At 40.7% G+C, this 11,276-nt stretch overlaps 1 protein-coding gene across 1 annotated transcript; it reads right to left on the minus strand.

The window, feature by feature from the left end:
- Positions 1-555: 555 nt before the first annotated feature.
- Positions 556-10,504, minus strand: LOC109034717 (uncharacterized). The gene is made up of 3 exons (XM_019048002.2): positions 10,346-10,504; positions 5,367-5,728; positions 556-1,162 (listed from the first exon to the last, which is right to left on the minus strand). Exons 1-3 carry the CDS (start codon positions 10,443-10,445, stop codon positions 746-748), a joined length of 879 nt encoding a protein of 292 aa, XP_018903547.2. The 5' UTR covers positions 10,446-10,504; the 3' UTR covers positions 556-745.
- Between the last annotated feature and the right edge of the window lie 772 nt (positions 10,505-11,276).

The raw sequence follows: 11,276 nt of genomic DNA on the forward strand, positions 1-11,276 counted from the left end.
GGGACTGTTATAGGTGGGATGGACTATTATAGACTGTTATAGTTATACGAAAGAATTGCTGACATAGGTCGGGTAACTATTAATAATAGTTACCCGACCTATGTCAGCAATTCTTTCGTTCACGATAACTATCGTTAGATTTACGTTAGCTTCTTCAAATTTTGCAATTTTGTCCATTTTGGTCTTATGTAGAACTGTATAAATTTTCGGTTAAATCGCATTTACCGTTTACTTATTAACGGTAATTAACGTAAGTGCCCTACTTACGCTGTTCTCCACTAAACTATTTTTATGAAAGTTCCATTCCTTGGTTTCCTTGGTAACCTTTATTGCTATCAGTTGATGTTTCATTTCAATTTATTTTTTTCATTTTTTTTCTTTCTTTTTTTAATAAATCATTGCTAGGTTAGTTCTAATTTTTTTGCCAGAATTTATTCTATCTCTCCCCCCCACCCGCAGCTCATTTTTCTACCTCCAACACCCTCTCCCCACAACTCATTTTTCTATCGAATTTATCATTTAAATTGTATGGCATGTCTTGCTCCCCTACCACCATTTTTTCGGGGTCATAGATATTTTAGCGGCCTCTAGACCCGTTACTCCAGTCACGGGCATTCCGCTAGTTCTTCAATATCGTTCGTTTGGGTGCACACTTTTGTAACACCATGGACAGCCCAAGCCAGCTGGCAATTGAGATGTCTTAACTCTGGGTATGAAGGGACTCTACACTCTAAATTATACGTATTCAGGCGGCGCCGCCGGCTTCTAGCAGGGCCTTCTTCCGTGCTACCTCTTCCTTCCAACCCAACAAATTCAAATCCCGAATGTACTTAGGCCAGAGTTCATAGGCGTAGTCCTCCGGTCCCAGATTCTCAACCCCGGGGAGAGCAAGCTCTATATCCTTCGCTGATTTGTCTTTTGCCTTGAGCGTGAACCTCCCCGTCTTGAAGATCCTTGAAAGCATGTTGGCGTCTAGGGGCGCTCTCACCGGACACTTGCTGTTCACGCGGAAATGCATGACGCTCAACCAACTGCCTTTGCTCGAGCCCCCACCCAGAGAGAGGTATTCCACGTAGTGCTTCCCGTTGCACCGTGCCAGGTGGTAAGGCAGAATCACCTGCGGCCGCGTTTCTACCATCAGCACCGCCACCAGGCCTCCCACCTGAAATGAGGGCGCGATGGGTAAGTTGCGTTGGTCACAGAGTCCACTTTTGATGATCGATTCTTGTAAATTAGCTGGAGATAATAAGATCCGTCCAAACAGCAACTTCCTACGACCAATATTTACTGAGCTACCGCGCTTTGAACAATTCGGTTTTTGACCGTATAATTTGGACGTATTTATGCTAAAAGGCAGGGCCGGATTTACCTATAGGGCACTGGGGCACTTGCCCATAGCGGCAAATTTTGAGGGGAAATTATTATTTTTGAGAAATTATTATTTTTAATGAATATCTTGCTGTTACTATTATCAAGATGATAAAAGTTAAAGTGGTAATCTTGTTTAATGGGGTAATTATAATTATCTCTATAATAATTTCTTGGAAGTAATAATTTTTTGGCACTGGATTAATTGAAAGTTAAAGCGAGAAAAAAGGAAAAAATGGAGACAGAGACGGAGCGAAGTGAAAAGATGAGCGGCAAAATGTATGAAGGAAGGGAGTTGACGCTTGACGGGAGCGGCAAAGCTGCCGCCCCTTAGGTCCGGCCTTGAGCGCTAGGATGATCGTTCGTTGGAGTGATACTAAACAGCACGGCAATTTTAAACATCGAGGCAGACTTGATAATCAATTTAGACGTTGATGCTCTGGTTGACAGCTTTGCTAAACTGAAAACCCGGAGAAAAACTTTTTAACCTGATCTTCCGAATATACATTGCAACTAATACATTGAGCTACACTAGCTTCAACTTTGTCTCCACATTTTATTTTTGTCTCATCCATCCATTCCATTTTATATATTCGCGGCGCATTTTGAAGCAGCTACGCGCACGCGCCCAGGCGGCGCACGAGGGGGGGGGGGGGGGGGCAAGATGAGATGGCGTGGGAAGTTGGGAGTGCGGAGAGGGGGAGGGGGAGGAGGGGATACTGTTGACAGTATAGTGGCGAAATATTGCAGACCCAGGCCCAGGGGCGGCAAAATGTAGCTTGCCCAGGGGCGGCAAAAAGCTAAATCCGGCCCTGCAAAAGGAACCCTGTGGAAGTGGAAAGATGGGGTGTGCTCGTGGAAGCCGCATAAGAGACAATGTAAAAGTGGATATAGTTCCTTTTGAGAAAATGGAAAAGCGGGATTTGACATTAAATCAAAAGGACTGAGCGCTAACTCGTGAGCCGTGGGCATGTGACAAGAGCGTTGACGACAGGGCTCATGAGTTAAAGACGAGCGAGCACGACAACGGAGACGGCTTCTTTGCCGCTGACGTCACTGGCGCTTTTAAAGTTCCATTCATTCTTATGGCCCGAGCACTAACGAGCACACCCCCACCCCATCTTCCCACTTGCACATAGTTCCATTTCGCATAAATACGTCCATTTCAGATTAACAGCTTGGGCAATATTTTTGATCTAAAAACAAAAGGCGAATTTTCGCGATCGAATATCATTCATCCAATGAATTGATAAATGCTGAGTGATGCCGATGATTGGTGAAAGCAGGAGCCAATCAGAGTTCAGATTTTTTTTTTAAATGAAATTAAAGAAGGAAATAAAATAAAACGAAACACTGAAATGCAGCAAATTGCAAACACAGCAGACTTGAATTGACAAAACACAACAACTGATAGAAGTGACAGAACAAAAAATCTAGTGAAAGATGAAGTTTCTGACATCGATTGCATCAATTCAAAAATCGAATTCAAGTCCCGAGGTGAATTCGAAATTTCAAGTTGATGGATTTCACCGCGGTCTCCAGTGAGGCCAACGAAGAAGTCGAATATCATTTTAAAAAAATGCACAATCGTCGAATATCATACAATGGTGAATGATGTTCGATCGCAAAAATTCGCTTAAAGTAAATACAATTTTGCGGTCATTTTTTTACATCGATCTCACCGTAGGATTATTTTACTGCGCATTTCGCTTTTCATAGAGGCTATACTTATTGTGCACTAGGGTGTCCCTTCCATTTCCTCGTTCCTTCCTTTTTACATGCCTTCAGTACATTTAAATGTTAAAATTGTAAAAATTATATGTTTTATGACGTGCTGAAAATTTCAGGAGAAATATGCATTCGGGATCTTCAAATCACAAAGTGCACTTTCTCTTTGGCTGCTGCTCCCTCTCTCCTGACTCTCACCCTTTCTCTTTTTCGTTTTTGACCCGAGTTTTTGACTGTGCCACCATAGAGTGCTGCCCTGCCGCCGTGCTAAGGAAGAACGCCGTATGAACATTCGAGAGTTGCCAAATTTCCCTTGATAAAACATGTATTTACGACGACACTCGTGCATATTTCTCCTTGAAATTTTCAGATATTTTAGATCAAATTGCGTGCTAAACTGTCTGAAAATTTTGGGGGAAAATATTCGCAATTTCTCTAATTAAGTCAGTTTTTATCGAAGGAAACTTGGCAACGTCTGATGGCTCATACGGCGTTTTTCCTTAGCACGGCAGCATGGCCCCTGCCCTTAATCTGCCACACTGCCGGTCGATTATTGAATCGTTATCGAATGACCTTGATCGATAAAAAGCATTGCCAAGATAGGGATTTATCGATCAGGATCATTCGATATCGATTCAACAATCGACCCGCTGGTTTAATGGGCGAGGCACGAATGATCGATTATCGATATCTCCCTATTTGAGGCTGTGGTGAAGAATCGAGTATCGAAGTGTTTGTTGCGAACATTCTCTTTATCGATCCTTTTCCGAACGTTTAAATGGCAGATCGATCTACCTTTATGTCGAAGGCAAATAGTCAAATCCGACATTTTATCAACTGCCTAGGCAAATGGTCGAATATTCTTACTTAGATTGAAATTTTGATTTTCAACCCTAATTTCAGACGAAATAAATCGTTGTTCCTGTAAGAGAGAAGTCTCTGTTAAAATATGCAGCATAAAATAGTTCTTTAAACGATTTTAAGCTCCTGAATGCACATTTCTCATGAAATTTTCAGCACGTCATAAAACATAGAATTTTTACCATTTTAACATTTAAATATACTGAAGGCATGTAAAAAGGGAGGAGCGAGGAAAGTTCGCGGTTTCGAAGAGTTATTCCTCCAGAAATTGAAAACCCGCGAACTACTCGCTATAAATCCACTGAATTCCTTAAACCGTCAAGACTACCAGCCTAGGCATTCGATAAAATGCCTTCGACATATAAATCGCAAAGCACGAGGCCACTGACTAGTATCTAGCGGGCCGATTATTGAAATTGATGGACAAATCTATAGAAAAAGAAGACAAAGGGATTTGAGGGGATCCTGTTGATGAAAGCGGCTAGTTACAATGGACAAAAGAGGTAAGTACCTAGCTGTAAAAAAATTTTTTCCCCCTCGCAAAACAAGTTTCTCCCCCCGTAATAAAGTTTCTTTCCTCACAAAAAGTCCCCCCCCCCCCCCCACGGTAAAAAAATATTTCTCCCCGATGGGCTGATTGTTGAAACTGATAGACAAAAAAGACATGGGAAGTAGGCAAGGATCCTATTGGTTGAAATGGATGGTTCCTATAGACTAAGAGAGAAAATGATTATGACTAACTGTATCGTCTCTCGTGGGTTGCCGCTAGTAAGTCTATTATCTACCTTCCTTGTCCATCGCAACCACCCGCATCCACTAATAGGATCCTTCCATTCCCTTTTGTCTTCTTTGTCTATAGTTTTGTCAATCAATCTCAACAATCAGCCCGTAGGTCTACTGAAATGATGCCATAGTTAATATACTAACTAACGGTACCCACGAGAGACGCTATAGTTAGTCCATAATTTTCCTCGTCAGTCTATAGCAACCGCCCGTTTCAACCAATAGGGTTGCCGTATGTTCCTTACGTCTTCTTTGTCTATCGCTTTACTCATGAATCCCAATAATCAGCCTGCTGGTATCCTGCGGGCTGATTATTGGGCTCGATGGACAAAGCGATAGACAAAGAAGACATATGGAGTTTGGAGCGATCCTATTGGTTGAAATGGGTGGTTCCTATAGACTAAGGGAGAAAATGATGGACTGAATATCGGGTTTCTCGTATGATGCCGTTAGTTTGTCTGTTACCTACTTCCTTTGTCCATTTCAGGCACCCGCTTCCACCAATAGGATCCCTCCATATCCCTTTTGTCTTCTTTGTATATCGCTTTGCTAACCAATGTCAATAATGAGCCCGCTGGTATCCTGGTAGCAGAACCCCCTCAGATAAAATCAGATATCAAACTTACTATGTTCAAATGATTTTTCTTCTGCTTCCTGTTCATCATCTTCATGTCTTTCCATTCCGTCCGGATGTCAATGACTTTGGCCGTGCAGGTACCTCTCCTGAACTTGTGGAAGCCGGGAAAGAAATAGACGACTCTGTCAGCATCGATGGCGTACGTCCAGAGAAAGGGGCGATAGAGACCTCTAGGGTTCGGAACTAGAGATGTGACGACAGTGTCGCCGGCTTTCATCGGCAAATCTTTCCCGATGTTTTTTACGAATTCTCGATCGTCGCGTCTCTTCCAAGGCCATTTCCCTTCCTTGATGTTCTGCAGCCAGCCTGGCAGCTCCGGCACCTTCCAATTCCTCCACCTCTTGGTAGATCCTGAGGGGCAGATTTTTTAAAGGATATTGTTATTTCCCTCTCCACGCGCTACTCCAGGACTTAGGGATACAGAAGCAAAGTCCCAAGCAGCAGTGATCGCGATAAATAGCGACTTTATCGGTTGGTTATCGCAATTATATCCGTGGCAATATATCGAGATATTATCACATTAAAAATCGCGATTTATGGCGATTGAATCGCAAAAAATCGCAATTTTTGGTTCGATAAACTCGAGATCAATTTTCGTCGATAAAATCGAGATTAAATCGCCATTTATCGCGATTTTTATTTAAAGAATATTGCGATAAATTGTCGGGCGATGAAAGCGCGATTTTATCGCGATAAGATCGAGGATAATCGCTCAGATGTTGATGATCCTGGCGATTTTATCGTCGATAAAATCGCAATATATAGCGATTTTTCCGCAGAGAAATGCTACTTGGGGTGGGTACTCGCATTCCCTTTCTTATGATAGAGAACAATAGATTCTCCCAGCCAGCCAATGAGAGTCTCGGATTGTGGACTAGTCGCAACTAGAGTCCCTTTATACTGAGAGTTCAGACAATGTGAATCCATTTCTGATTGGTTCCCGTATTTTAGACCTCCACAGTGTCACAAACGGGAATAAAGATTACATTTTCACCGATTGCAAACATTATAATCTGGAATGGACCGGGGAGTTACGGGTTCGGCAAGGAACAAACGGAATGAGAGGAGGAACGGTGAAAGGATTTTGAAAATGAGCCGATAAAAGATTACGAGAAACTTTCAATTTGTGTAATCTTTATTCCCGTTTGTGACTCCATGAGGGGGGTTGTCTTAACTCTCAGTATAAAGGGACTCAAGTCGCAACGGCACGCGAAAGGGAATGGTCTCGTCGCGCAGAACATGATGGGAGAATATGCATCTCGTGCAGTCGGAGGAACAGGAAGTTTTCCCGCCCTTTGAGATCTTCACTTCAAGCTCGATTATTTCATCGAGGGAAATGAACCTAATATTTAGATGAAAGTTTTAGAACACATATTTCATCACGCTGTTCATACATTTCATCCATAAAACATTTTCATTTCTACTCTCACAAAGAGAACTTGTGCGTAGAAAAATGGACCCGTAAGAATACGTGGCGATTTGAATTCCCGCTACGTACGACTAGTCCACGGCTATAGTGTGAGTACCCACTTTGCCTCTAGATCCCTACCAGGACTAATGAAGATGTTGCACGTGTGAGGAATTTACGATTTGACTATTGATTCGTATGTAAAAGTTCGCGAGAAACATGATGGCGCCACTGGTTTTCCCGTAAATCAACTCCCAAGCTCAAAAAAAGCTCTCAAGTTGAGGCCCAAGTGGAGGGGATATCCCACGCTATCCTGAGAGTCCACCTCTACATCAAGACAAACTGTTCATGCAAAGATAGGGAGCAAATACATTGACAGGGGTGCCACTTTATTTGGGGACTCAAAAATTGAATACACAGCAGCCCTGTCAATGTATTTGCCCTCTATCTTTGCATGGAGAGTTTGTTTTGATGTAGAGGTGGACTCTCAGGATAGCGTGGGAAATCCCCTCCATTTTGGCCTCAACTTGAGAGCTTTTTTGAGCTTGGGAATTGATTTCAGAGGAAACCAGTGGCACTATCGTGTCTCTTGCGAACTTTTACATAAGAATCAACAGTCAAATCGCAAATTCCTCACACATGCAACATCTCCATTAGGACCCAATAATGGTGGCGCTTTGTTTCGGTTTTTGAGGGTGGGAGGGGGGTCATTGCCAACTTTTGACAGTTACCACCAACCGCACTTGCTGCCAACCTTACTATATTCCAGTGGCGATTCTTGAAAGATGGAAACACTGTTTTTTCTTCATTTAAATCTATGTAAAACAATTTAGGTGAGGCAGCTTGCCACGCCTAAAATCGTTATTTTTGAAGTAATATCTGCCGGGCTACAAGAAGCACGTAAAAGTGTGAATTTTCGATTTTCAGAAGTACAGTTTTACCCTATGGACTCTGTAATATGAGGTTTCATACTCCGCAGGATTTATATATGACATTTTTGGCCGCGAAGAAACAGCAATATTTCGGAAAAGCTGATGAAACAGCTGGAAACTCAAATTCCCCTAACCCCCTCGCCTATGTATACGTTTGGCGGGTTGCATCTATCATCACCCTTATTCTCTATATTTACATACGTTAAATAATTTTTCCCTTCATTTGTAATGTGATTCTATCATACAAATTTATTTAAACTTGCCCAGGAATTCAACTAAAAATTCCACGCTCGGTAAAAATTCACTTTCTCGAGAAAAAGCATCAATTTTTTCAAAGTCCTCCCTTCGCGATCCCGCGTGCTACCTGCAGATTTGATCAGATAACCGGAGGCAGTGACCAGATATGAGTATGTGGTATTGATAAAACTTGGGCGCTTTCACAGGAATCGAACGTGGAACTTCCTGCACCCGCACGCCACAACCATTAGACGACAAGAGGTCCAAAGAATTATTTTCCTGAGTTCAAAAAAACAGGTTTTAAATGTGATCAAAGTTCACTAAGATTGATTCTCTCCCCTTCACCCTCCATGGCATGGTGCAGGGTGCTACTTATTCGTACGCATATTTTTAAAAATTAACGCCAACTTTTCTGAGCTGTGTTAAAGTCTCTGAAGTTATTCCTGCATTTTGGAATCTTTGCGATCTCTCGTGTGTCTCAGCATGAGCAAATTTTTAAACGACCAATAAAATAAGTTCCACGTGTATCAAAAAGATAGGTAATTTGCAATGCACATCGCAACTTGAAAAATTCCAATTTATTGCAACCAATTCCACCAGAAGAAGCCCCTGCAATTAGTTAATAGACAACTATACACTTACAACTATAGATTGTAAAGTTTACTACTTAAAGTGGGTCGACTATTGCAGTTTCTAATACTTTTCTCGAGTTTTAATATCCGGTACTACAGTCTTTTTCCGAATTACCGATTCAATTTTTGGCCTTAGATGCTCTAGTCTCGTATCACTAACTGGTAATACTCTCTCTGAATACATACACTGTTATTCAAGTGCTACAACTATAACGACAAGTCCTGTGCAATTCTGAAAAGATGAGAGAAGCAAAAAAAGCCTTCAATTTTTGAATATGCAATACGCATATTCGTGGAACACAAATAGTTGCATCAAGGCACTACAGCCATTTAGGTCGAGTACCCCAGTGAGCGAGTTGATCACCGATTTGAATAAGATATTCTAGAACAGACTTAAGCGCCGAAAAGTTTAATACAACCAAAAACTGTATAAAACGTTTTAATTGACCAGTTCTAAATTTCAGAGCTCTAAAATATTCAATTTTTGAATATGCAACATGTACATTCAAGATACTGAAAAGCATATTGACGGTGTAAGTCGGCAATCACATAACTCGTTTGCGGTATCTGAAAATCTCCGCCTCTATGATATTTTTTTAAAGGAGAACAAATTGACATCATTTCTTGAAGTTTTAGCAGAATTTTCTCCGCACAAAGAAAGAAAAATCACGGCAATTTTGAAGAATTGCCGTTGAGTAGTTTTCCATTTAAAAAAATAAAGTATGATTGGAAGTCTGCGACGTTGCAAACCGAGTTATGTAATTGCCTACTTACACCGTCGATATATAATAAAAAGCCAAGGCTTTTTCAAATCATTTATTATTATGAATTAGATGTTATAATAAAAGCATTAGGTATCTTTCTCTTTTTATATTTGTATTGATTTTTTTATCATTTCTCAAGAATTGTTTGATTAATATTACACTGAACCCTTAAATACACTTGAGTCAGTTAGTGTTTATAAAAAAAGAAGAAGAAGAATTCATAACTTTAGTCTCACACACGAGTGATTAGCTGGTGCGGCTTATCTTATTCAAGATGGAAGCAGCACTGTTGTCGGCTTTAGATATGGTGGATTTCTCCACATCCATACTTTCTTTATGACACAAATTATGATTCAAAATTTCTTGCAATGTTCTTGAAGATGTTATTATAATGTAATAAGTACCAAAAACAGCAAATAGACAGTGTCCTGCGTCAGCTAATTTTGCTGTCCTCGAAATTGTAAATTTTCACATAGGGCGCCACGCGCCACACAGTGGGTCGAGTCAATCAGAGAGGTTGGACATGAAATTTTTGACTAAAACTGCAAATTTTGACGTTTATTTCGTCTCATTTTAAATTTCAAGGGGTGCTTTTGAAAGAAAATGTCACGAGGAAACCGATGGAACAACTTTTAGAACCTCAAAATTTTGTATAAAAAGAGTTATAAGCTTTTAAAGTTTCCTAGCTTGACCACCGCACAGCGGATCGAGTCAATTGGAGAGGTCGAACATGAAATTTTTGACTATAGAACTGCAAATTTTTATGTTTACCTCATCAAATTTTATATTAGAGGGGCTACTTTCGGAAGGAAATCTCACGAGGAAACCAAAAAAACCACTTTTAGAACCTCAAAATTTAGTGCAAACGGAGTTATAAGCTTTCAAAGTTTCCAAATTTTGTCCGACCTCTCCTATTGACTCGACACTGTGCGCCATTTTACGTTACTGAATCATATTTTACATTACATACCTGATAATAATTTTATTTCACTCACCGCCAGATGAAGCAGCCTCCGAGTCTGACCCCTCCTTCCCCGGACTGCGCACCAAACTCACAAGGCTAACTAACACGAAAGCAATATACAGATGCCTCATCCCGTACCTGAACGATTTTTGAGCCTAATCATCGTGCGCGCGGAGATACATTTTTATACGAGCATCCTTTTTTGCAAGAGCTTGACGTAAATCCATGTTTGTCCCGTGCGCGCTGCAGAGTAGACACCTAATCTGCGTGTTGCGCATTGTATTTCGAAGGTAAAATCCTGATATCTTCATACAGCTATGCCTCAAGATGGCCGCTCTTACTAATGGATTTTTTTCTGAACTAGGTGTCATGCACTCTGACTGGTACTAATCGACCAATTAGGAAGCTACGTCAAACGATGCAGATTTTCCACCTCCATAAAAAAAACATAACCTCAATCTTTCTTTTAAAGAGTCCGAGTTGTATAATTTCAGGAAAAATAGGATTTTAAATATGTAATTCGCGTAGTATTTCATAAAATCGTGTAGATGGGAAAATAAATATCTCCATTTACAGCTTCACTCCAAGATGGCCGCTTTTATTATTTGTTTTTAATATTTATTTTTTAATAATATTTAAATAACATTCGTCAGAACGTGACATTTCTTGTCGGGCAGGTGCTTTGCATGCGCTGATTGGTACAAATACACAGAGTTCCCTGCGTCATTCGTTGCATTTGCAACCTTCTTTTAAAAAAAATACGACCTCGATCTCACTTCCGAGGTGCTCGGGTTGTATAATTTCATGAAAAATAAAACCTCGAAGAACTAATACGGGATCTATTCCATGACGTAGTGTAGATAGGAGAATAAACTCTATCCCTATGCAATTGCACTATATCAGGAATGTTTAAACATGTTGGGAGCGGTATTTAAAATTTCTATAAAATAAGAGTCACCTTC

Source organism: Bemisia tabaci, chromosome 9, assembly GCF_918797505.1.
Source record: "Bemisia tabaci chromosome 9, PGI_BMITA_v3".
NCBI classification, from domain to species: Eukaryota; Metazoa; Arthropoda; class Insecta; order Hemiptera; family Aleyrodidae; genus Bemisia; species Bemisia tabaci.

Excerpts from the sequence above, each read along its gene's own strand:
- LOC109034717 (XM_019048002.2), bottom strand. The coding sequence starts at position 10,445 with ATGAGGCATCTGTATATTGCTTTCGTGTTAGTTAGCCTTGTGAGTTTG. Across the intron at positions 5,729-10,345 it reads GGAGGCTGCTTCATCTGGCG|GATCTACCAAGAGGTGGAGG; the intron begins GTGAGTGAAATA and ends TCTGCCCCTCAG. Across the intron at positions 1,163-5,366 it reads AGAAAAATCATTTGAACATA|GTGGGAGGCCTGGTGGCGGT; the intron begins GTAAGTTTGATA and ends CCCTCATTTCAG.